The sequence below is a fragment of the Ictalurus punctatus genome, chromosome 6, assembly GCF_001660625.3.
Source record: "Ictalurus punctatus breed USDA103 chromosome 6, Coco_2.0, whole genome shotgun sequence".
Classification (NCBI taxonomy): Eukaryota; Metazoa; Chordata; class Actinopteri; order Siluriformes; family Ictaluridae; genus Ictalurus; species Ictalurus punctatus.
The window spans coordinates 19,289,920-19,317,593 of NC_030421.2; the positions used below are offsets into that span (position 1 = coordinate 19,289,920).

The 27,674-nt window shown below is 39.7% G+C and overlaps 1 protein-coding gene and 1 long non-coding RNA gene across 5 annotated transcripts in view; one reads left to right on the top strand and one right to left on the bottom strand.

Annotated features, from left to right (window-relative positions):
* Positions 1–27,674, top strand: part of LOC128632922 (protein NYNRIN-like) — a 64,649-nt gene that overhangs the window by 11,098 nt on the left and 25,877 nt on the right. For 3 of the 4 annotated variants that reach the window (XM_053680970.1, XM_053680971.1, XM_053680972.1), the window contains 2 exons: positions 17,670–17,743; positions 17,851–23,589. The exons of the other annotated variant lie outside the window; for it this stretch is intronic. In XM_053680970.1, the coding sequence (XP_053536945.1) occupies positions 17,740–17,743; positions 17,851–19,523 (1,677 nt within the window). In that variant the 5' untranslated portion in view covers positions 17,670–17,739 and the 3' untranslated portion in view covers positions 19,524–23,589. Of the gene's footprint in view, positions 1–17,669; positions 17,744–17,850; positions 23,590–27,674 lie in introns of those variants that run through there. 4 annotated transcript variants of the gene reach the window in all.
* Positions 14,863–16,823, bottom strand: LOC128632923 (uncharacterized). Its single transcript, XR_008396569.1, has 2 exons — positions 15,611–16,823; positions 14,863–15,205 (listed from the first exon to the last, which is right to left on the bottom strand). It is a non-coding gene; the product is annotated as an uncharacterized LOC128632923 (long non-coding RNA).

Sequence of the window (27,674 nt, forward strand, 5' to 3'; positions counted from 1 at the left end):
CAGAGCAGATTAAGGAACTGTCATTATCAGTGACAGCTGGATCAGGATGGTTAGATTTTCAAAACAATCCGCAGAATACATATCCTTTGTGCTTATCAGAGATCTTCAATGACAGACTGAAATGATTACATGCCTAATGATGCCATTAGAAAAAGCATCCTTGCCTCAGCGAGAAATCCCATCAGGCCTATCGTTAAATGTGAGGAGATACAACAGAGCTTCCAAAGAGGCCAGTAATGACAGGGGCTGTCTTTCCCAATGGATTTACTTTGCCTCGAAAGCTAATTTGGCATTCTGCAATTACACAATAAAATGTGTGCCTAATGGAATGATCCTGTTTACCATTCAGTGGGGATATCAACATACTGTCTACAGGACACTCTCTGTTCTGTTGTTTTCTGTAGCATAGAGAGGCAAGACAGGTAACATAATTGAAGTGCTGCTTGAATGGTTGTTTATACATATATACATTTTGTAGGCCCATTTTCTATGGACTTAAATGCATAGCCCACTTAACTCCAATTAGCACACATCAGCCACATGACATAACATCCTGTTGAGGTCTTCTGCTAGAAGTTACTCTACAATAAATAAATAAATAAATAAATAAATAAATAAATAAGTGAAATTGTCAAAGGTAATGCAAGGAAAAGGGGTCATAATCTAAATTTAAAACTGGATTATGTCCCATATGTGTTTACTAGAAGAAGAAAAAGAAGAAGCTCTGCTTGCTTTTAATCAGTGTGACTTTTTTTCCCACCAGGAATATACTGAGAATCATTACCCATAAGCTTAACTCAGCCCTGTGCTCACCTTCATATATTAAGCTAACAGTTATAGGTTGAAATGGAAAAAAAAAAAAATTAAATGCACATACCTAAGAACAACACCAGTGTTTTTCTAAATCTCTGCTCTTTTTGGCCAAGAACCTGAACCTCAGTCAATTCCACTGAAGGTAGAACTCACTGACCCCGTTTACATCCTCCATTTCAGGAGTTAGGGCAACTGAAGAGTGCATCATTGAGAACTGAGAAAATCAGTTTTGAGAATTCTCTCTCAGTCCATTCTATTTCAGTGCAGCAAATTCAAAATATTTACATATTAAATATGCCTTCGTAATACACACAGTGGATATTTCCCCTAATAAAAAAAGTGCATTTAAATGGAAAACAGTAAACACCATATTGGTTAAACCACCAACCATAAATTAAGGTTGAGAGTCAAGAGGACAGAAAAAAACAAACATACTTTTCTGAAGGGGCACAGTGATTTATTGCTGGGTTTAATATGTAGCCCCCTGAGTTAAACTGCAGCAGAGAGGAGAATAAATCACAGCTCACCTGAAATATAACATTTGGCCTCAGCAGTCAACCATTCAGGCCACAGGCCACTCATTGCACTAAAACATAGCCTGAATCACAAGCTGGCTTAGCTGCATACAAAGCTGAAAGCACCCATTAACTCCATGCCATGTCATGACTGCTTCTCCTCTGATGCAATTCATCAAGCTGTGTATTTTAATGTTAACCCTGGAGCAACCTTACAGTGGGCTAGTGCAACTCTTTGAGATGGTAGAGTGCCACCTTCAAGACCATAGTATTTTACAGTTTTGTGTCTTCCCTATTCTAAAACACCAAAAAAGAGAATTATCTGATGTGTTGAATCAGGTGTTTTAAATGGAGTAGAATAATAAATCCTGCAGTGCATTGCCTTGACACCCCTGCTTTAAGGTAATATATATGAATAATGAAGATGATTATCTGAATTTCAGCTGGCTTTGATGATTCAACATCATTATGCAGAATGATTTCAAAATCAGATTATGCTTAAAATGTCTTATTAAAAGACTTGACACTCTTTTTCTAATTGCCTTTTACTTTTTCTTGAAATGATCACTGAGACTTATATATTCCCAAGGATATATGGTGCTCATTTTATACAGCAGGAGGCGGCACATTTTCAGTGCACTGCCTGGTTGCCTTGTTACTGCACATCATCTTAAATGTATTTTCTCCTTGTTTTGACTGCACTGTAGCATTGTTTTGACATTTGTTATTTTTGGTGGTGATGTTTTTTGGTGGGAGGTCAAGAACCACCAATGGTATAAATCACAAATTCCAAACAATTTCAATTCTTGGCTGGCTTAACAAAATGTATTAAAGAAAATAAAAAATCTATCAAAAAAATTAATTAGCTAAAAATTAATTCTCATATTCAAATATTTGTATGACGTATATAAAGGAATCATGAAGTTGTATGCTTTCTTAAAGTGTACCTATTATGCTTTTTCAGATATTACCTTTCATGTAGAGCTATTTGTGAATGTAAAAAAGTCTGCAAAATTTAAAAAATCAAAGTGCACGACAAATGGAGTTATTGTCTCCCAAAAGAAAGAACCGATTCTGAACAGCTGAAACGAGTCGTCAGTAATTCCAGACTTACTTCCTGCACAAACCTAAGTAGATTTGTAACAAGAAACCTGCATCTGGTCTTCATTGGCTGCTCGCAAACAATGTGTATTTTGACCCACCCTCAAACAGTACAGTTGAGGTTGCGTCCTGACAGAGTTAGTTTGTAGGTTTTCATTAGTTAGCCTTTGCTAATTGGCTAACTCACGTTATTGCCAAACTACATATATACTTACTACTGAGAAACGTCCTGTTCTCGTTGTACATGGTGGTTCGGGTTTAGCTTCCGATGTATCACTGTTAGACTCAAGCTAAAATTGATAAGATAAAACCGACATTATTACTCAGCTGAAATTCAGATATGTAAATGGACGTTTCTTTTCTGACACCCTCTTGAAGCGGTAGATCAATCACAACAGGCTGTGACATCTGAACAATCAGAGCAGAGTAGGCTCTCGGAACGGAGGTGTTTAGTGTTTAGTATTTTTGACCTTGGATGTATGTAAGCCTATTGTATGAGACCTATAAAACAAAATTAGGCACATTTAAAAAGCATAATAGGTGCATTTTATTGTAATTTAATTAGGATTTACATGTCTGAGTGGGTGAAATAGAGGCACTTATTGATGTTAAGGAAGCTCTATGGAGGGAGGGGGATTCACTGCAGTGGATTTCAGGTTCAAACTCTAGTTGAGGCTGTGTAGGTGGCAGGGTCTGAATAAAAAGTTTATGGATGCGTCATGGTTTGACCTACCTCATGGTACTGTCACACATTTCATGTAATTTGAATATATGTAAAGTAGATCCTGGGTAACAGTGTCAAAAAGACTCATTCTGATTGTAGGGTTAATCCCTGTTAACAGTTACAACAGACATCATAATGAAAGTAATTCAAATGAATGATTTCTGCTTTAAAGCTACAGTGTGTAGGAGTTTTTGTTGAAAATGAAAAACAACAACAACAACACGTGCTTATTGAGTCAGGGAAGAAAAACTTGTTCTTTAGCTGCAGCAATTCACCCTGACAATCCTGTTATAGTAATTCATGGTCGGCACTGTGTCAGGGGTGTCGAGTCAGAATTGGTGGCACATCAAACATCATCACACCCCAAAATCGAGCATGAAAGAAGTCTATTATGCTGGGACTGGCAGGGGATACAGCAGGAGATCGAGAGAGCCACTGAGAGAGCTTGAGGGTATAAATAAAGCAAACAGGAATGACTGGGGGTGTTGAGATCCTATGTATGTTTATATTTGAACCTTGGTTATAGCAGGCGAGACTGTGTTTCAAGCCAAGTACATGCCTGATCTGTCTTTTTATCCAGAGGTGAGAGTTTAAGCTAGTGTGCTAATACTAGCTGTTCATGCCAAACCTTTTTGCCTTAGCTGTGTCTCAACTGCACAAAGCCCGCACAACTGCACAATTACACCTGAGTATTCCTTCCATCAGAACTTGTATTTTAGCAAGCTAGTTAACATTAGGTGACTAGTTCATTTTGTAGGAAGTGTGCTGTTTATGGTACCTCAGGATAAGTACAGTTACACTACAGCATCACTGCTGCTTGATCAGGCAATCACAGTAAAAGCTAACTGACAGATTGTAGCTAAAATGGTCTGGACTTATTTAGTGCTTTTTAACCTTAGTATTTCTACAATGTGCATTACACTGTTTCTCATTCACCCATTCACACACACACCAATATCAGCAGAGCTACCATGCAAGGCGAATTGGGAGCACAACTTGGGGTTCAGTGTCTTGCCCAAGGATGCTTCGGCATGTTGAGTCATGTGGGGCAGGAATCTAACCATCAACCCTACAATTAGTGGACAACCTGCTCTACCACCTGAGCCACAGCCACCCCAATAGACAGCCACTTGTTGGTACTCAGTGCCTCTGTCAATCACATTAAAGTGCACAGTAAAGCTGTTTAATTTTCACAACACTTTTGTAAGTGTGTTTTGTAAGCAATTGCAAGTCACGAACTGAGTCTGCCTCCCAAAAAACATGTTACTAAACAGTATGTCTCTACACCATTGCTGCCAGAGGCATTTATGCATACTACTTAATGTGCATTGTGCAGTTTGGGACTCAGCCTTGAGATTAGTGTGTACAGTGGAGGAAAAAAGGTGCAGCAAAACCCACATTGTTGAGCTTGTGCAAGCATTTTTCTACTAGAGGAGTGAAATTCTAAAACTTTACATCCTATAGCTTTAAGGATAATTTACCTTAATGAGTGACTGTGATGTGCCATGACAGCAGTATGACACAAATGTCACCTAGTGCTACAAAAAGCTTCTTGGATATTTATTTCATAGCATGTCTAGATGTAGAGCTCCTTGTGTGTAACAGGCAGTAAGACTGAATGTAAACACTGTTAGCTAGATTGGTTATCAGCCCACAGTAGTATTTTCTGCTCCTCTCCCTCTAATTGGTGAGACACAGTTGCTGCTGCTACTGCTGCATATGTGAGGGAGCAGAGAGCAGGAGAGTTCTGTCAGCCTGGAGCAATGGTGTGTGAAAACAAAAGAAATTGGGCCCATTTGTGACAGCAGCACAGTATGTGATGCAGTGTTTATAGAATGCTCAATCTTTGCTCTCCAATTAAATTTGCTTTCTGTTTTGCATTTTTTTTCTTTTGGATCATCCCACAAACCCTTATGTGTGTTCATTCCCTTTTATTATTTTACGTTGTCATTTAGATTCGTGCTACATTTTTTTCAGTAGATCCTTAAAGGTCTTAAGAGATTTTGCTCATAGAAAGATAATCATCTCCCCATTATGGCCTTATTGTTTAGCACATCCTTGTTCTCAGTTATTTTACATAATACACCAAACTGACAAAAAGGCAATAAGGATTCTGATAGTGTTCTCTTGCTCTTGTCTGCAATCAGGGGTCACTTGGTAGAACTACAGCACTCCCACTGCCAGCATCTAACAGGTGATTGGTGATTGGATTGCCCATAAGGAGGAATTATAACAAGTTTATAATAATAATTTTTTATTTATATCACACCTTTCTTGTACTCAGGGTCCCTTTAAAAATCCATGGTGGCTGAGGTAGCTAAAAAGGTGAAGCCTCTACTTGGAGAATGATAAATTAAAGCACGGAGAGTGCTGCATTATCCACAGCAACTAAATCCCCTGAAAGCAGGGCTGGCTGCGATTTCAGATGTAACCCGTCTAACCTGTATGCTCAGCAGGCGATGTGGGCATTCGTTTTGAAGAGTGAATTCAAGCCCATTTGAGAAGCTCTGTTGGGAGTCTCTCTTCGTGGTGCCATCACTAATCCTGCAGTTTAACTCATGTATTACTGTTTTCAGGTAATTGGTTATCAAGACGTGTCAGGATTTGTGGAATATTAGATATATTTAATTTTCTAAGTAAAACGTCATCCATCAGTCTCCATCTGTCTCATGTTTTAGGTTTTAGTGTAAACGGTCTGGTAAATGGTCTGCACTTATGTAGTGCTTTTTTAACCTTAGCAGTTCTACAAAGTGCTTTACACTGTTTCTCATTGACCCATTCACACGCACACACACACACACACACACACACACACACACACACACACACACACACACACACACACATCTCTAAGAGTGAACTGAAGTTAATTACAGTGGATGCAAGTTGCTAACTTGCCATCGGGAGCAACTTGGGGTTCAGTGTCTTGCCCAAGGACACTTCAGCATATGGAGTCATATGGGCTGGGAATCGAACCGGCAACCCTACGATTTATGGATAACCTGCTCTACCACAGATAGAAAACAATCAATCTCTAAGAGTGAACTGACATTAATCACTGTGGATGTAATAAGTTTACAGGCCACTGTTAACAAAAAAAAAAAAAAATCCAACAAAAACAAGATCAAACTTATCAGATCGTTCCTACTTTTATTGTGATACAACAACCCAGATAATTAATGTGAAAAACAAATAGAAACATTTTAGGGGTAAAACAAACACTTATAATAAGCTGGTTTCATAAATGTGCACACCCCTTGCTTGTATTAGAGTACTCAGCCTTTTTGGGTAAGAGTCTACCAACTTAGCACTTATCTTGATTTAATCATTTTAACCCAACCTTCCTTGCAAAAATGCTCCAAATCTATCCAACTGTGAGCGGCTCTCCTGTACTCAGTATTCTTCAAGTCATTCCACAGCTTTTTGATAGGATTTAGATCTGGGCTCTGACTGGGTAATTCTGAAATGTTAGTATTCTTCTATTGAAGCCATTTCTATGTGGACTTGGATTTGTGCTTTGGGTCATTATCATGCTGGAAGGTGGAATTTTTCTTCATCTTCTGCTGTGGCCTGCAAGCTTTGTACAAAATAATTTGGTATATGGAGCTATCCATGACTCCCTCTATCTTGATTAGAGTCCCAGTACCAGCTGAAGAGAAGCAGTCCCATGGCATGATGCTTCCACCACCATGCTTCAGTATGGGTATGGTGTTCTTTGGGTGATAAGCTGTCTTATTTTTGTGCCAAACAAATCTTTTAGAATTATGCCCAAAACTTTCTGCCTTGGTCTCATCAGACCATAACACATTTTGCCATGTAGTTTGGAATGAAGTTGGTGCACTTAGGTGTATTTATTTATTTATTTATTTATTTTAGAAAGGGCTTCTATCTTGACACCTTATCCCATAGCCCAGACATGTGAAGAACACGAGAGATTCTTGTAATAGTCAGAGAGGGAACAGTACTTGCCAATTATTGCTGCAGCTCCTTTAAAGGTGCTGAAGGTCTCTTTGCAGCCTCTCTTATATTTTCATCTTGTCCAGTGTTCAATTTTAGAGGCACATTCTGTTCTTGGCAATGTCACTTGTTGATGATGGCCTTCATACTGTTATATGGTACATTAATATTTTGGAAATCTTTTTTGTACCCCTCTCCTGATCGAAACCTTTGGACAAAGAAATCCTGAATATGCTCTGTAAGCTCTTGCCTGATCTTCAGCAGTTAATAACAATCACTTAATTCACAGTATGTGTATGATAATTACTTTTAAACATGAGTGGGTATGTGATTAGTTAATTTTGAGCACAGTCACATTCCACAATATAAAAGAATGTGTACACATTATTACCCAGTAATTGTAAGTTTTTTTTCACCTCAAAAAACCCCACAAATTTAACAGGAGTTTGCAGACTATATCCGCTGTATATATTGCTATAAAGCTATATGCAAATGCTGACATACAAAAACACTAATGTGTTGCACAACTAGCAATAATGTAGAATGACAGTGTAATTGATATAGATGTGCAGAATCTAAAAACATGATGGAAACCATGTCATCGCATGCACTCTACTTGAGAAGCATAAGATCTGCACATTATGGAAAGTACTACAAAGCTCCTTTCAAAAGCAAATCATTTAAGACATATTCTGCATTCTGTTCCAGGGTTGATGAAAGAAACACCTTAGACACTGTTTGTTCTTTTACTCCCCTGCTACTTGATTCTCTCTCTGTATGCCGTTTATGGTTCCTTGTGTCACAATGTGTGCTGAATTATGCAGTGGTAATGAAGACTTGTCCACCAACTGTGTATGGCTCATTTGGTGGGGAAATGTGTACTAAGAGGTAACCCAGATCAGTGAGTAGTGTGTACCTAACGTGAAATCCTACCTGATTTTGGATAAAGGAAGCAGTAACGCTGCTTTAAAGGGGACCTATTATGCAAAAGTCACTTTTACATGGTGTTTGAACATAAATGTGTGTCAGCATTGTGTGTACTCAACCACCTTACAATGGTAAAAATCCACCCACTCCTTTTTGAAATATTCCCCATGAATCATAAACAGTGTCTCAAAAACAGTCGATCACATTTTCTCTCCAACGTGACATCACATTGGAACAGGCCTTGCCCATGACTGGTGATGGACTCGGCCCTATTAGCATAGCTCCACCCCTGAGTGAGCTGCACACAGTCCGCCATGCTTTTTGCGCTGTAGTGATAAAAAAGAATATCTTAGCTTTGTAAGCGTTCTGTTGTTGGCTGTAAGAATGAACATAAGAGTCTTTATGTACCCCCAGCATTAGAGCCACTGAAGACGCAGTGGAATAGTTTTATTTTTGAAGGAAATGTGCCCCAAAAAATAGCTAAATTCATATATGTTTGTTCAAAACATTTTACACCAGACTGCTTTGTGAGTAAGTGTCAATATAAAGCAGGATTTGCTGAAAAGTTTATTCTCAATTATGGATCAGTACCAACTGTTCATGATACAGCTCCATATCCAGAAAATGTAAGTATCGCACTTTATAATTTGTGAATGTTTGCAAATCGCCGTTCCGAATGTGGTTGTTAGCAAATTCCACAGCTAATGCAGCTAAAGTTACCATTGTCTATGATTATATTCACAGAGACCAGAGTTATGTCGTCATTTTTATTTTTAACCCCAAAATGCTTACTGTCTGTATAATTCATACATATAGGGCTGAACACCAGTATTTACTTTATTTATAATATTGATTCTCCTGATTTGTTGTTGCTATAGTATCCGAAGCATGAGCTGTAAAGGCACAGCCCTCTTCCTGAAAGGGGGCAGCAGCTCATTTGCATTTAAAGAAGCACACACGAAAACAAAGTGTTTTTGTTACCACCCAAAAAGGGGCATTTACAGCATGGTATAATAAATGATCCATGGGGTAGTCTGAACTGGTGGATAATGGATCCACCAGTCAGTGGAGGAGGCATTAAAAAACGAAAAGCATGACCATGATTGTCATGGTTACAGGTCCACCTATATAGTATAGTTAACGATGACTTCTTGTAAATGTAAAATAGTAGTACACTTGAAATAGCAGTGTACTTTATATTTTTATCATATAGCATTTTATGTACTTTTTTTGTCTGAACATTTGACGAGAATAATCAATATGATTATAATATAATCCAAAATACCACTTACAGTTTTTCTATAAAAAGTGTGCAGACAATCAGCCTTTAGAACTTTTGACCAGAAGGGTGATTCTGTTGTCCTTTTTGATTTTTTTTTTTACCTGCAGTTTCTGAAGGCTGTGTTTTTCAGCCAATCTTTTGCTGAGAGCAGAAAGGCAACAAACTCAACATGGCAATTTTGGAGGTGAATTTGTACAGAGAAGTGCAGCACTCAGCTGAGATATTTCAAACCAACTATTGATAACGGAGTAATAATATGCTAGAAGGAGAGCTGTACAGTAAGATGGGTAAAGATGGTGCTATTCCATTCCATTCCATCTTGGCTAGTAATTGTGCAGAGATTGATTTGCCATTTTAGTATAGTTTCTTCTTCAAAATTAATTTGTTTGTGAAATAGACCTGACTGATGAACTAATGCTGGTTGGTAGAGCAGTACATTGGGGGACATAGTCTAATTCCAGGAAGATATGGACTGCAGCTCTGGTTATGAGTGGAGCTGGGACAATATGATTACCGTCATCTGTTTCATAAGCACTGCTGCAGCACACAGAGGGAGGGACTCAGTGGGGTGTCTGCATACTCAGAGCACACAACTATTATAATAATAATACTCATCTCACAACAAAGAACATCATGAAATGTCAATAAGAAAACTGGAATGTGCAGACATTAATAACAGCAAGATGGACAGATAAAACACGTCTTCTTGCTTACAATATTTTGTAACAAGACATATTTGGATAATTTGATTCTTTTACTGGAACTAAACACTTGCATACACTATCCTTACTGTATAGATGAGTGTATTGTAAAATTTTAAAAAGTAATGAACACATTACTTTGTTAACCTTGGTTTATATGAATCACACATTTTCAGTAACTATGAACTGCTATGTTTTTGGTATGTGGGAGGAAACTGGAGAACCCAGAGGAACTTCTTTAACATATACACAGGAAGAACATGTGAAACAGACAGTGAGTCTCAGGATTGAACCGGTAGACCCTGGAGCTGAGACGCAGAATCATGTATGTATCAGAAAATCCAAAAATATTTTAAAGGTGTGCCACATTGATTACACAGGTAGAGGTTGACCTGCTATGGCATTACTGCCTGTCGCACCTCCTCCGGTGCCTATAGGATTACCGCTCTTCCTTCCTTGCCACCATGCCTAACGCAACCAGAGCCATACAGACCTTCCCAGTGACTAAGGCTGTGACAAGCTCCACTGGCACAGGTAATCCATGCTCAGTGACACTGATTCCATATGGCATAGATAAGCTGCACGGTTGTAGGCCAGGTACCACCGCTCAATAACGTTTCACTCCTTTAACTCCGGAACGTCTCCTGGTGGCAGAGCAGTGGCAGGGACATCTCTGCCACCCCCTACAAACAAAGATTGATACTTGGTTTTCTTTTTTTTTTGTACATACTGCCATTAAGACAACTTATAATGGTTTCACAATATCTACTATTAGTCTTAATTTAATTATCTGTTTTTTTGTATTTTGGGATACAGAACCAACTACATTATTTAGAAAATATTGTGGGCAGGTGCAAACAAAAATAATGACTGCACAAACAGTGTTAAAAAAAAAAAAACAATATTGTGCTCATCTCAATAAATTATGGACTTGAGTGATGCAACTGAGGTTGAGGAACTGTCAGAGCCAGTACTGACAGTGTTGGCATCTGGTATTTCTATTGCAGTGTATTTTCTACTGTTTCCGGGGCACAGTGATAGGATTCACATTTTTAAAAAACCTTCAGTTTAAAAGTTCTGAATACAGAAATGGAGAGCATTAAAAAGATACAGATGCAGATTAAGTCACCGCGTTACACCCTTAAGCATAGTGGGTATTATTTTTGGGTATTTTAATTTTAGCTTTGCAATATAGAAATAATAGGATTAATTTCCATGGGATAACTAATTATTGGTGATTTTGACAGAGAATAGAAAACTGTAATGATTATACTGTTTAAGATTTGTCTGCACATAGTTAGCAGATATTGCAAACAGTAAATGACAGCTGAGCCACTTTTGCTGTTTTGGCAGAGTGTGAATGTCACTGAGGATGAGAATGCATATGTTAAAGGAGACCTATTATGCCCCTTTTTACAAGATGTAATATAAGTCTCAGGTGTCCTCATAATGTGTCTGAAGATTTTCTCAAAATACCTCACGTCAAAATACTTACATCTTCTGAATATGAAGCTGGATCATGAACAGTTGGTATTGATCCATTCTTGAGAATCAACTTTTCAGCAGATCCTACTTTTTATTGACCCTCATTCACAAAGCAGTCTGGTGTAAAATGATCAGAACAAACTTATACGAATTTAGCTATTTTTTGGGGCACATTTCTTTCAAAAATAAAACTACTCCACTTCAGTGGCTCTGATGCCGGGAGTACATGAAGACTCTTATGTTCATTCTTACAGCCAACAACAGAACACTTACAAAGCTTACGAAGCTGGGACATTCTTCCTATCACTATAGCTGCTCCATGATTAATGGGGAATATTAAAAAAGGAGTGGGTGGATTTTTACCATTATAGGGTGGCTGTGTACACACACTGTTGACACACATTTATGTTCAAACACCACATAAAAGTGATTTTTGCATAATAGGTCACCTTTAAAGAGTGCACATATGCAACCAGGCACTACTGGACTAATTCAACAGTACCTTTCCTGCATTGTAAATTACATGAACAACAACTACCTAAGAATTAAATAATGTTAAAACAGAGATTTTTATTATCACTGCTTGTACTTAACTGGGAAATTGAACTTTACAGGTAAACCTGAAGTGTAAAACTTTTGTGTTATCCTGGACTGTTCTACATTCAGTATTATGCATTAATAATGTCATAGTGTATAATTTCTTTTAATCATTCACAGTGCTAGAGTCAAGAAGCAGATCTATGCTCTTGGGTGTTCTTATACAGAAATAATACAACTTTCATTGGTGCTACCTGAAAAGACAGTAGACAAAATGCAAAATGCTGAAGCCACAGAACTGACACGGTGTCGCGTATTTCCCCATCACTACGGCACACTCCTCTGAACTGTCATGTTTGTTTTTATTGCCATGTGTCTTTTTGTTTTGATACAAGTCTTGTCTCAACCCATGCCCTGCCCTTGGTGGTCTCCCTTGTGTTTCCTGATTACTCACACCTGTTTTCAGTTTGCCCCTTGATTTGTCTAGTCATGTGAAAAAATAAGTACACTCCATGTAAATCGTTGCCTTTTTAAGCAAACATTTGATCCTCTTTGAAACTGTGCATATGAATAAAGTTGATACACTATCAAATGACACATAAAGTTTACATTTTGTAGTAATCTTCTCAATTTAAATGAACAAAAAACAGATCAGTCACTTGGAAAAAGTAAGTACACATTTATCACACCTCAAATCCATAAAATTAGAATCAGGTGTTCAAGACTGGGTGCCAGTGATTAGAATCTGCTTAGAGAGTGCAGGTAGAACCTGCCTTATTTATACTTGTCTCTTATCTAGTGTCTGGTGTTCCCTTTGTTATTGAGGTGTGTGGTGTTGTCATGCCAACAGCTAAAAAGAATTCTGTAAGGCCTTCAGAAAAAAGGTTGTAGATACCTATGAGTCTGGCAAGGGATTTAAAAAGACCCCAAAGTATTTGAAATACATCATTCCACTGTAAGGAAAATCATCTACAAGTGGTGCAGATTTCAACCGACTGCCATTTTGTCCAGGACTGGCTGTCCCAGCAAATTCAGCCCAAGAGCAGACCATTTGATGCCAAAAGGAATCTCCAAGAACTCCAAAACTTCATCACAGGATCTGCTACTAGGTCTTGCAACTGTTTATGTTAAAGTGCATACTTCTACAGTCAGAAAGAGATTGCAGAAATTTGACCTCCTTGGGAGACGTGCCAGGAAAAAGCCTTTGCAAGAGTACAGTTTGCCAATGAGCACATAGGCAAAGACCAGACCTTTTGGAATAATGTGCTCTGCATTGGTGAATCAAAGATAGAGTTGTTTGGCCACAATAACAGCAGACATGTTTGGCGCTGACCAAAGACAGCTTTTCAGGAGAGGCACCTCATACTAACTGGGAAGCACGGTGGTGGAAATGATATGGTTTGGGGTTGCTTCACTGCCTCAGGGACTGGACAGCTTCCATTCATTGATTCAACTATGAATTTTGCATCATATCAAAGAGTGCTTGAAGATGGTGACACAAAAAAGTTGAAATTGAACCGAAAGTGATCCTAAACACACTAGCAAATCCACCAAGGACTGGATCAAAAAGAAGAAATAGAGGATTATGGAATGGCCTCGTCAAAGCCCGGATTTGAATCCCATTGAAATGTTGTGGAGGGATTTGAAACGGGCAGTACATGCAAGAAAACTGTCAAACATCTTGCAAATTAAAGAATATTGAAAGGAAGAGTGGTCAAAGATTCCAGTAAGCCGATGTCAGAGACAATGGTGGACAATTACGCAAAATGCCTACAAGTTATTTCTGCTGAAGGGGGCACTACTAGCTTCTGAGACCAAAGGTGTACATACTTTTTCCACAGAAGAATATCACATCTATTGATATTTCTGTTGAAAAAGCTAATTTTCCTAGTGATTTTGTTCAAGTGTATAAACTTTATTTATAGGCACTGTTTCAAAGATGTTCGAATCCAAATGTGTCAAAAAAAACCCAACCACTTCCATGGGGTGTACTTATTTTTACACATGACTATGTATTTAAACCTTCATGTGTCGTTGTTCCAAGCAAAGTATACGCTCAGTTTTGTCTGTGCAGCTGACATTACCAAGCCTGTTTCCTGTGTCTGTTTATCTGGTTTGACCTTGCATCGTACTTTGATTCTTGTTATTAATCTTTGCCCAGTTTGTCCTGTTTGTAGATCACCTGACCTTAGCCTATTTATTGATTCTGTTTCTGTCTGCTGATTTGGATTTGTGTGCTCTGATCTCATTAAAGAGAAACTATACTGAATTTGCACCTATCTCAGCCTCTTAATGTGACACACAGACTGAAAAGAATGAGCATGTTAGACCGCTTTCCCATCTTATCATAGAATATTAGGTTGATTTAGGGCAGATTTAATTCAATAAAATAATTTTATTCAAATTCCTAGTTATATGTTGTACCTAATGTATCTTTTGTACCCAGGTAGTTGTGGACACCAAGCACATCATGCAGGAAAACAGCTTTTTTTTTTTCAAATTCAAAGTAAAGTGACTCAGTGAATGTCAGCCAGAATGGGAAAGCAGGAAGGTATGCAAGTGTCAAACTGGGTTTGTATAGATGCTTCATAATGAAATTCCAGGACTTTCAAGGACTTTTCAAGCACTATTTTTTTGTTTTTTGTTGTGGATAAAAATGACATGAAATAAACACGAGGGAGATTGAGTATGAGTAAAAATGTAATTTTATTGGTAATTCACAGGACGGGTGGGTGCGTAGTCTGGAGGAGAGTAAGAGGGGGAGGAAAATGGGGTGCGTCCTGGGGACATGGGGAAATCAGGGTGGGTGAAGTGAGCGGACCACTGAGAGTCGGGCGGACTGGTGGGTGAGAAGAGGGACGGATGGTCGGGGCCCGGATCGGAGAAGACAACATCATCATCCTCGGATTGGAAGCTGGAGGGGGGTTCTGGGTCTGACTGTGTAGAAGCGTCAACACGCACGTTCGTGGGGCAGATTCTGTACCGAAGAAGAGGGGGGAACCCCGGATCTCCATTCTTGGGGGGGTGCTGCGAAGATAGTTAAGTAGCATCATGATATCAGCAGTGAGATGCACAAGCTGGTAATGAGTGTCCAGATCCAGGTCCAAACCCTGATCCAGGTCCAGTAACGGAGAGAGAGGGGACTGACGACGGGCACCGGCACCTAGACACATAGAAGCGGGATTAGGCGGATTGGAATTACGAGCAATTTAAGAGCAGTAATAGTAAAAAAGTCAAAAAGAAATGTACGAGCTGAGGAGTGCTAAAAACACACACACTCGTACCGTCAAGGGCGGGCAGGTAGACACAACATACATACACACACACTCTCTTCCTCATACACACACATGAATAACTTTAATAGAATCTTATAGTAATAGAGAAACTCTATAAAAAACAGAATAGTAGGATATGCAGGACAGTAGAACTGTAATGATATTAAGAAGTTGGAAGTACAGTAAACCGCTTTTCAAGTAGTATAAATATATATAAACTAAGAAATATAGTGCAAATATGAAAATAAATTATAAACGAGAAATACAGGAAAAAACAGGAAAATATAACTTACTCATGATTCAGATGGTGAAGATTCTCGTCTCGCAAGGAAAGCCTTAATTTTTAGAGAACCATGAAGAAAGCCAGTTATAAGGGTGGCTGCCCCCCCCCTCGAGATAACGATAAGACCAAGGTCCCTCCCGGTTGTCCCTCCCCGTCTTGCTTACGTCATTTTTTTAACCTAGGGAAATGAGAATCTTGGTTTTTGAAAACCTAGGGAAATGGGAATCTTGGTTTTTGAAAACCTAGGTAAAAGAGAATCCTGGTTTTTGAAAACCTAGGTAAAAGAGAATCCTGGTTTTTGAAAACCTAGGTAAATAGAAACACTGGGTTTTTGTTTCCTGGGTTGTTGGAAATGCCTGGGTTCTGATTTTATGTGTAAAGTAAAACCCCTGGTTTCAATTCTATGGGTAAGTGAAATAGGCCTTTTCTGGAAACCTATGGGTTATCTAGTGTGTAAATACAGTATAAATACTGGAGCTTAAGCTCAGGGTATTGGGGATCACTTTTGAGAATTCTCATCGGTGTGGATCTCGTGTGGTGGAATGGAACAATAAAGCTGGACCCTTGCTTCTTCTCACTCACGGCTGGTGTGTTTTTTCTATCTCCAACTGGGCTCAGAGGTAGATGTGAGTATTGGCTTCTAAGTTGAGTTTTAAAAGTTTTTGGGTAATAGGCTAAATTCGAGCCAACATTTGGCACCCCAGATGGGACTGGGCTAAGATCTATATGTCTGGAATCTCTCCCGTGGGACTTCGCTCTCTAAGCAACAGACAGGCCGTATAGGAAAAGGCATTGCAGACGCCTGTTATTTCAAAGCTCTGTTTTAGTGGTCTGTTGTTACGATGGAGAAGCCCCGGGGTGGGAAGAAAGACTAAGTGGGTCTCCAAAAGAACCTGGAGTGAGTGAGAAGAGGTAAGAGAAGTATAGATTGTAGAATGTACTTTTTATAATTATAATAAAGAAATGGTATATGTGTTGTGTGAGTGAAAGTCCTGCAATACCGCTGGAGGAAGGGAAAAAAGGTAGAAAAAAGAGAAATAGAGAAATACTCCAGGGCTGGGATAGAAAGCAGGTGGAAAATGAGGCCTCAGACCCCAGATACCGGCTACTAGACTAGACTAGCAGTCTAGTGGCGGCTGCATTGGTGGGGACCCCTAATACCGCTGGAAAAGGATTAGATAAAAGATAGATAGATTAGATTCCAGGGCTGGATAGAGAGGGGAATAAATCCTGGGCCTAGGTCCGGGTCGTGCAATACAGCATGCCCGGTGTATGAATGGAATATGTACTAACAAATGTGTGTGCTTAAAATATATGTGCTTATAATATGTATAATATGAGTGTGGTGTGAGAGCGTGTAAGTTTTGGAGACAGGGAAAATGTATTTATTAGTGCTCTGAACATGAGCTCCATACCTAAAGTATTGGATAAGTGGGATAAGATTCAGAGAAAATAATTTTTTTTGGAGAAAGTTGGATTTAATTTGTATGACTGTAAGCTTCATGCATACGGAGCTGGTTTGGAGGTGCTTTATACTTTGAAAACTTCATGTAGTAAAATAAGTGTAATAATGTGGAATACAATGTGTGTATGTGAGCTTGCCTGCGTTGTTGATAGAAAGGGGGGGTGTATGTGTGTGTGTTCCTGTCCGTTCTTATCTGTGCGTCTGTGTGGAAGGACAAGGGGGAAAAAAAAAAAAAAAAAAAAGGGGAAAAAGGTAAGACAATTCGGTGTGTGTGAATTCTTCAGAGTGGACTGGGTAATGCGGAGCATTGTGAGATATCTTGCGGACTTTGAATATTTCGAATCCGGTACATACGTTCGGTGAGTCGCTAGACTGTGTGTGTGTTATAATTAATTTAATATCCATAACTGCTGTATAAGTGTAAAAAAAAAAATAAAAAATAAAAAAAAATAATAATAATATTAATATGTAAGTGTATATATATATAAATATATGCATATTTTAGAGCATGCACGCCAATGGTACATATTTTAGACATCTGTACGACTGCCCATTGGGTAAATAGGAATTACTAGACCTGTAATATATAACAACATATTCCCAGATTGTGTGATCCAGGAACAGGAAAACTGAAGGTGGGAGAAAAGTGTATATTGTCGGGCCATTATTGAGAAATGAGTGAGTTAGTCCATTTGGACCCTTTATTTTTATGCTATAAATTACGAATGTGATGTCTAGGTAAAAGCCCCAAAAATGAGAATAATAATATATTGTTTTTGCGGAAGCTGCCACAGGGCCTAGACGGGGGAGGTTCCTAACTCAGGACGGAGAAAGTAGGCGGCTGCGGCATCCACAGGGACACAATGGAGCCCGCGTGAAAGAGATACAAAACGATGCAGGAGTAAGTGAAATTTTGTCCTGGTTAAAACGGGGGGCTCAAAAAGACGGTGCGGGGATATGGCGCAGTGTGGAAGGGTTGTGTATAGCCCCAGTCAGCCTCCTCCCATGCTTGATCAAAGACGCCCATGGCGTGGATCATGTCAATAAGACTGAAATGATCCGGAAAATCCGTCAGGAATGGTGGTCCCCTCAGCTGGCCTCACAAGTGGACCAAATGGTAAATGTATGTGCTGTGTGCATCAACCACAACGTGCGAAAGAACCTCACCACCCCCTTAGGACATATTCCCCCGCCGACGGGACCGTTTCGGCATCTAATGATGACTCATATAGACATGGGAGCGGAGTTACAGGTGGATGGGAAACGCTTCCTTCTGGTAATAGTGGACCGCTTCAGCCGGTGGGTGGAGGCGACTGCTACTTCTGGGGAAGATGTGGAGTCCGCCGCTAAATTTTTATGTTGTGAGGTCATACCTCGATTCGGTATCCCTGATTTTTTGAGTTCAGACAATGGCATACACTTCATAAGTAACGTCCTTAAGAATGTTACATCGGCCTTGAAGATTGATCATAAGCTAGGATGTGTATATCTTCCTGAGTCCCAAAGCGCGATGGATCCAGGGTACCGCACCCTAACTAATAAATTGGCAAAAATATGCGATGAATCACACCTAAACTGGGTCCAAGCCTTACCACTGGCATTGATGAAGATACGATCACAAATCAATCGTATGACGCACTTGACTCCTCATGAAATGCTCACTGGGCGCCCAATGCCTATGGCGTACACCAAAGGTCCATACATAGAGCCGTCTGAGGCTCAATTGGAGGGCGAAATGCAGGATTATATGCGAATCCTCACTCGAATTCACAGACAGTTATATTCACAGGTTAGAGAAGCAATCCATGGTGGGGACGGGGTAAGGGAGGATGTACGTTTAGTGGCACCCGGGGATAAAATACACATTCGTATGTTTAAGAGGAAAAGCCTCCTCGGGGCACGTCGGGAAGGACCCTTCACTGTGGTCGCTGCAACAGCCTCGGCTGTGAGAGTTGAAGAGAGAGATCATTGGTACCACCTGAACCAGTGCGTCTGGGCCGGAGCAGGTACGGGACGGGGAGGACCAACAACCCCGGGCCCTGCCACTACAGGGCAGCCCATGGAGGCGGAGGTGTTAACCGACAGCGACTCGGATACCTCATTTATGGGTCCGGCCTACGGCACTCGAGCCCAGGCTAAACGACGGGCTGTTGACAGGTTGGATAGACCGGCCCAGTCGGATGCCGGTAGCTCAACAGGCTCTTCGTTCCTCTCCTCTCCATACGATGATATTGACCCTGTTACCTCCCCCCGAGCTGAAGCGGGAGACGTAGCTGCCGTCCCGCTGGTAACCCCACCAGAGGCAGAATTGTTATCAACACTCGCCACTCTCTGGCAATCTGATAACCTTGATGACCCCATGCCTATGAGCACTATTGATTTGGGTATACTGCAGGACCTTGAGGTACAGTTAAGAACACCCCCCGTCCCCGTGCCCCCTGAGCTCCGGTCTCCGTAGGGATCTTTACACACTCCCCTACCATTGGGTCGAGAGAACACTGGTTCAGTAGAGTAGCTGGGGTGGGGGCGCCTTATACCACAGGGCTAAAGAGTTCCTGTTTAGACCAGAGGGTGATGTTCGGAAGAACACACCGTCATTGTATAATTTACTGATCATAATCTAGACTGCGTACAGTCCTATATATAGATTGTGACGGGTCAATAGCTTGCGTACCTTTAACGGTAATTGGAAGTCAGTATGATTCCATGTTTGTAAACTGAATGAGAACGTTATCTAAACCACCGAGCGCGCGAGAGAGGGAGAGAGCGCGTGCGAGAGATTTCTGTTTTTACCCCTTTTTTCCAATCCTTTATCTTACGCTCTACATTAAAATCGAAGTGATTCAATATGTATATATACGTGGATATATTCCTGAAAAAAATTAAAATCAATCAGTATGTCTTGATGTTATCAGTTCGGAGAGAACTTTAATAATAGTTTATGTGGTGTGCATTGTGCCACTTAGTTTCTTCTGCAGAGGCATCTTTTCCTGACTAATGATAAAATTGACATGTGAACCTGTTCGTTTTGAGTGATATTAATAAAAAACCCTGAAAAGTAAAACCGACCCGAGGTAACAGTCTCTGGCTGATCAAAATGTGGTCCGTATCAGGCTAGGTCACGTCCTCCCTGTTGAGATAATGTTGAGCCTAAACATTTGGTTTCAGCGAGCAGTCTACCTTCATGAACTGACTCGCTAACAAGAACTGGAGTAACCATAATTAATTTGTATCGGTGATTCCTATATGGGTACGTGTCTATACAATATCTTAAGCAGTGTAAGTGCGAATTCTTCTGGCGAATTCTATTCTCTGAATAATTTCTGCATGTTTTCTCTTTAAATGCTGTGTATATGTCCAATGATAAGTAATTAGTAAGATCAGATGGCAGTAGTAGTCTGCACATTTTTAATTCTGTATAATGTGTTGTACGCCTGTTACAGATGTGATATCTGAATCAGTAACATTAGAATAAGGTGATGATTTGATTACTTACTTTTGCCGACATGTTGTGCTGATATGAGTTTGGGAGGTAGTTTAATTACGGTCCCTTTACAATAGTGTAGTTTGAAGTGTTTTTTCCTGAACCGTAGATTGGTAAATAGAGTAGTTATGCAAATATATATATGTGTGGGTGTGTATATGTATACACATATGTGCTATATGGTGTGCTATGGATATGTCATACAAAGTATACGAGTTACAATACTTAATAATACAAAGCAGTGGTCACAAACTCGAGAACCTGTGAAGTGAATTGAATTGATAATATGTTATACAGCAGCTGAAAACTGATAAAAACTGAGAGCTGTGAACTGGATGCAGGTGTGGTATTTTTATGTGTGTGTGATCTGGGAATTGCGGTCCATGGCAGCCAGCATGTTTGTGGGCCGCAGTGAAGGATGGGGAATGTGGTTTGTGATATGAGTAGATTTAACACTACCTTAATATGGTCAAATACAGTTTAAATGAAATAGATAAAATTATAGGGCGAATCTTATGCTTCTTACAATTGTGCGTTCAGCCAGGGTAACAACTTGGTGGTAAATTGAAACAAAGTTCACAGATGATAAATTTTATTTTAGACTAAGTTAAATACATATTCACATTCCTCCAAAGTGAGCAACATTTAAATGTCATGTATGAAGGATCTGAGTGATATTTTGAGTACAGTATTTTGATACAGTTATAAATTAATAAAAAACAAAATGCATGTACATGCATGTATACCATTTAGACTACAGACTAGTGCTGTACACATAGAACCAAATTCACTAGGTTGTTTTGAATGTAAATTAGTGGGATAAAAGTGGTTAGAGGACTGTAAATGCATATCTAGATCTCAACCTCATTTACTCTATTTTAGTTTTATCTTATTGGGATTATCACTCGTTAGCACAGATGGAATATTAATATGTTCGGGTAGTGTACACCACAAATTTTTAGACTAAAGGAATTTTGTTTTCCTTTCTCAATATCTTTCTGGTGAATGAAAAACAGGAAGGGATAAGAATGTATCTTTGTCAATCGGGTTTTAAAAGTAAACAGACTAGAACTATTTTACAGGGATAACTATACATGAGAGTGGAAAACCCCTTTAAGAGAGGTGTTATTCGTTTGATTAGAGCAGTGGAGATTACTTTAGTAAATTTTTTAAATGATTCGATAGACCAACATTATTTAATCTCTGCAGCAATATTTCCTGATTCACTGTGTTGGGAGCCTCTTCTAAATCAACAGACAGGGAAGTGCAGAGAGAACCGTGACATTGTTTTAAGGCTTTCAAAACAACAGGTGTGCTGATATGTTTGTATGACCTTAGACTTCTTGCAGACTGATAACATGAACGATTTACTGAAAAAGCTTTCTACAAGGGACATAGGCGAGGAGGCCGTGTTATTGGATTGTAATGACCTAATATAGTTGGGTGTCCCTGATTTAATGTAATAAATAAATAAGAAAACTGATTTCCAAATTTCTAGTATAACCCCTTTGTCTAATAAAAGATTAAAATGATACATTGAAAGAGATGAAATAATATCAACTGCTAAGTCGTTTAGAAATACAGACTCCACACAATCAGGGCCTTGTGATGTGTTTATATCGAACTTGAGTGATCTGTAAACATCACAAGTCTTAACACGTTAAAAACTGAACTCCTCATTTTGAATTGTTTTTAATAGCTTCCTGCTTTATTAAAATCAGGGTATAGTAAATCACGATAAATATTCACTGTTTTAAGGACTAGATCTGATGCATAAATTGAACATTTAATGATGGGTTTTGCAGTTGTGTGTTCCCAGTTGTCTGTCTCCAGTTTCCGGTACTATTGTCCTGTAAACAATATTTTCGATCCTCAGAGGGAGGATGAAAGGACATGCCCAATTACCATTATTACAGCAAGCTGTGATAACAAAAGCGATAAGTTTTGCGATACAACCAACCCACCCAGTAACCATTATTTATAGTATGATGTATATAGAATATATATATATATATATATATATGTATATATATATATAAGATGTCCCAATTGTAACCTATAACTGTAATTCCATTCCACATGATATTATTATGGATCAGCGCTTTTTCCAAATGACTGCATGTGAGAGCTCAAGGCCATTATTCCTCTTAACAATTCCTAGATTAGTAGGACACCTGGCGCCGCGAGCTGGAAGCGTCTCCTTCGCGGGGCTGTGGGCTCCACTGTGGTGTACTCCTCTGTGGTCATAGACTCCCTTGCACGCTCCCAAGGCCGTCAGGACATGATTGGGGTCATCCTCCGCCCCATAAAAGCACAACAAATGTTCCTGGACGTTATCAAGTATGGTCTGCAGTGGATCACTGATTGCTCACTAAAGGACAACATCCTGAGATCCGGGTGTTCTTTGGACAAGCCTGACATTGAATGAACTTATGCTTTGCACCTGAACTATGGCTGACAAACAATAACAAAGACTGTATCTTACATGTGACTGAAGGGGTTGGGTGCTGCTGGGGGGGTCCCGGCTCAGGAGAATGGGGCGCTTACAGGGCTGAAATTTATGTATTGAAAATAATGGATTTGGTGGCACAAGGATTGCCAGGCTGGAGATGCTCTCTTAGTGCAGATCATTGGGAAAATTGCTCTCTCACACATCGATCTTACGTTTATCACACCAGGTCATTTCTATTTTGAAAGAACATGATATGGGGATATGGGGTTAATCGATGTGCCACCCGAACTAAAATTCTTAAACCTGTTAGTGTACCTAACTCACCAACTGTAAGTGTTGTAGTGGTGTCATTAATTCTGTGGAGCCAGTCACTGAGAACACTCACGATTGCCCAGCCGAAATTTGTATTTCGTTGAGCTTAAAAGTTTTGGGTCTGAAATTTCACAAACATTATGAACACCCTGTTCTGCCCAATTGGCTGAATAGAAGTCTATCACTAAAGAATGCAACCTGGTTAAGGGTAGAATTGTTAAAAAAAAAAATATATATATATAATAAAAAATAAATAAAAAATAATATAAATACTGACGTTTAGGCCCATGGATTGTGTCGTCTGTTTGGAGTTGTTTGAATGCAATGAGGTTCTAGGAAAAAATTGGAACGCCACTTATCGAACAAATAGTTTAATTGAATTCTGACTGCACTTCTTGCTGTATGTATTACAGCTGCCCATGATCTTAGCCTCAGAGGGGGAAGGTAGAGGAATGATCTCTGTACTTGCAGGCAACGATGGAGGGTCACCTGAAGTGTGCTCAAGATTATTTATTATTTTTTTTCCTTGACCAGGGATAGGTCTGGCATACCCTGATTTGTGTTGGATACAATTTGTGCTGATACTAAACGTATTTCGGTAGATGCTCTACCTCTTGCACTAATGACCTATCACATGCAGACTAACAGCAATATGTATCTAACACCGCATGAAATGCTATGGGTCGACCCATGTCTGTGTCTGTTCCTTATGATGGACGGCCGCTGGAGTAATTGCAGATGAATCGGAAAACATATATAAGACCACTAACTATTATGTATGGAGCTATATATTCACAGGAACACAGCTAAGTGCAGTGTTATCAGTGTTATGTGTGAGGCGACACCGCCTCAACGGGGGGAGGTGTTCGGAGGTGTTCGGAGGTGTTCGGAGGTGTTCGGAGGTGTTCAGAGGTGTTCACCCGGAGGTGGGAGTCCCGGAGCCGCGAGAGAAGACTGACTACAGGGCAGCAGCGGACTAGAAGCAGCGGACTAGAACATGCAACCCCTGGAGGATGCTCAATCTGTTTTCAAGTATTATACAAAAGATGTCATTCAATCATATTCTTTATTTCTTCTTTAAAAATTTTTTTTTTATTAATAATAATAATAAAAAACACAACTAATATTTATATAGCTTTTCCCAGCCATGATGGTCTAAATGTGCATTTCCGAGGCATTGCTTCATCTTCACCCTAATGTCAATATACTATAACTGAGTGACAGGAGCAGTGTCCAAACATTGCTAGATGATGTCATGTGCTAATTAGCATATTCATTACATCATTGTGTTGTATTTTCAATCTGCCTAGTGCCAGCCCTTTATAACATCTACTCTCTGTGCTCACATGCTGTATTTTAATATAGCAGAATTCCCAATAAACCTGCTCTCATTTACGTATTTTTCTGTTTCTGTTGTCAGACATTGGAACGCATATGAAATAGTGACTGAACCGTGGCCCATTAAGACTAAAGGTTAACCAGCAGTCACTTCCAAGGTTTGTCCAAAAAGTCACTATATAGGTTGCTAGTTGCTTTTTTTGAAAGAAAAAAAGGTTGCTAAAGGTGTCTGAAAAGTGGACCGGAGCTGTTTTTGTGAATATGAGTGAGTGAATAGCGGGACAAAGGGGAGGGGCTGCAGCAGGGAGTTATATTTTGAGTGAAAAGATTGTTTTCGTGTTCTATCGGAAATAAACACTAAAGTAATTTAGCGATTTTGTATTTATTTACTTTTTCTTAATTCAAGCACTTATTTTAAGCACCGCAAGATAAAAAAAAAATGGCCATTTTCAAGGTTTTCCAGTACTTGAATTTCAAACAGCCAAATTCAAGTACTTCAAACACTTCAAGCAATTTGTACGAACCCTGGTGTCAAAGGAGGACCAATGATGGCACACTAGGGAGTATGTGGCACATTGCAGCTTGAGAAATCGGTCACTTGGTGCTGGCTCTAATGAAGCGCTGCACAGCATTAAAAGAAGATGGTGTGGAAAACGGAACTGATGTGTACACCACAATTAACAAACAAATGTTTGTGTATCCCTTTTGATAAATGAGGCCCATTGTTTCCTCCCCATTTCCTTCCCTCTCATAATTTACCAACGTGTTGTCTACTTTATTGCCATGTCTTAAGATGCATGCATAAAAGGTAAAATGTCTTTTCAGGAGACTGAAAGACAAACTATTCTGCCTTGAAGCACACATCGATTAATATCCATATCTTCAATCAATTTCTGTCTGCCGATTTATCTCTGTCTTTGAGATGCTTGAGCTTGCCTGGAGATAGTATGGAGTAGGGTAAAGCCACTTCTAAAAATACAAAATGTTGCATAGTCCTGGCTTAAAATGCACCAGATGTCTTGTTGGTTAAGGTGTTAGCAGAAACCGTCTGGGTTACGCATTTAACCCTGCTCCCTGAGAAGGGAACGAGCCGTTGCATTATCTGAACGCAGTGGGAACCGCCCTCGCACATGACCGGTATCTGAAGCTTGTGTGACATCATGCCTAATTTATAGGCCTGCCGTGATCAGGTGACGTGGCAATTAAGCACGTTGCGTGATATATAAATGACACCTGTGAACCGTGGGGGTTTCCTCCTGTTACTCCGGTCTCCTCCCTCAGTCCAAAGACATGCATGGTAGGCTGATTGGCATGTCCAAAGTGTCCGTAGTGTATGAATGGGTGTGTGAATGTGTATGTGATTGTGCCCTGCGATGGATTGGCACCCTGTCCAGGGTGTACCCCGCCTCGTGCCCTGTGCTCCCTGGGATAGGCTCCAGGTTTCCCTGTCACCCTGAAAAGGATTAAGCAGTATAGAAGATGGATGGATGGACCTGTGAACCATGCCGTTTTGTAAGGCATTCACAATGCGCACAGTCAGACCTCTCGAGGGTTGCCGTGGCATGCTCCCTCCCTAGACACTAGTCCTCCCCATTTCAGATCCTCTTTTTGAAAAAGAGTAAATTGGAGCCGGATCTTGTATGACTGAGATATCAGCCCAGGAGCATTGCCAAGATGACCATCAAGTGGACAGACTTTTCTAGAAAGACTTTGGCTTGCCTTTTCCCTATCTCAGATACATGACAGCCCATTTTATATCACCGCTAACACAAACCAATCTGTCCCTGCTGTTTCCATCTGTTGGTGAACCAGACACATTTAATAGCCAGAAATTGGTATGAAGTTAGTAAAGAAATCATCAGACTCTCTGACTCCTGACACTGTGGCTATATAAGGATGCATGCTCATATATCTGCTCTGTGCTCTATACATTATTAATAGCACCTCAAAGGACCTCAGTGTAAAGTTTCTACAGCAGTTGAAAAAGTCACAGTTCTGCTTATCCATTATAGTGTCTGCCCTTACATCATCCCAAAATGTACATTTTGGGTCAGTGATCACACAAGAGAGGCTCAAGCATCAGCACATTATTTGAATTGCAGAAAAGATTATTGGCTGTGCCGTCCTTCAAGAACCTCTTTATCACGAGACCAAAAAAAGATAGTAAGGCTCATCACCAGCTTTTAACATCCTACCCGCTGCATCTTTCAGCCTCTCCCTTCAACGTAAAAGTACTGAACCATGAAGATTAAAATGATTAAGACAGTCTGTAGGCGGTGGAACTCATTGTCATCCAAAAACTTACTGACTGTAAAATCTATCAGTATCAAAAGAACAGCAATTATGTTATTTTATGCACTGCACTGCCCACTGCAGTAATTGAAAACTGGGTAGATGAAGCAACTGAAACATACACAGCTCTTTCTAAGTACAATATTCAAGACCTACATACATTTTTTTTATTTGTACTACACTTGGTCTGTTTATCTATTATTTGATCAAGTTATTCTGTTAGCAGTATAAGAATCATCAGTGGTAAAAAGACAGACAGGCTTGATAAGTCAGGACCACCCTCTTACATAGTTCACTCCAAACAGTCTTGTACAGTGGAGCACTTGCCTTCAGGGTAGAGGACCTTTCCTTTACCTTTAATGTTGCATTGAGAACATATTCCCATTTACAAGCATACCCTAAGGGAAGGAGAAAGGGATTGCAATGTGGGGTTAAGTACTTTGCTCAAGGGCACCATATCAGGATTAGCAAAGAAAAGGTCAAACTTATCTTGAGTTATGAACTACAACCTGTGATCAATACAGTGGTTGTTTTTACATAAGAAAATATTGCTGCATATTTAACTTCTATGCTCAAAACTGTCTGGTAGTAACAAGGTAGATGCCTGATTCTGCTGTAGAATGAAAACCTGAAACTGTGATAATAATAAAAAAGATGCATTCATGGTAAATGATCGAGTGGTTAATGGTAAACTATTCAATTGTTTATTGACTACTTCATCAATGTTACAG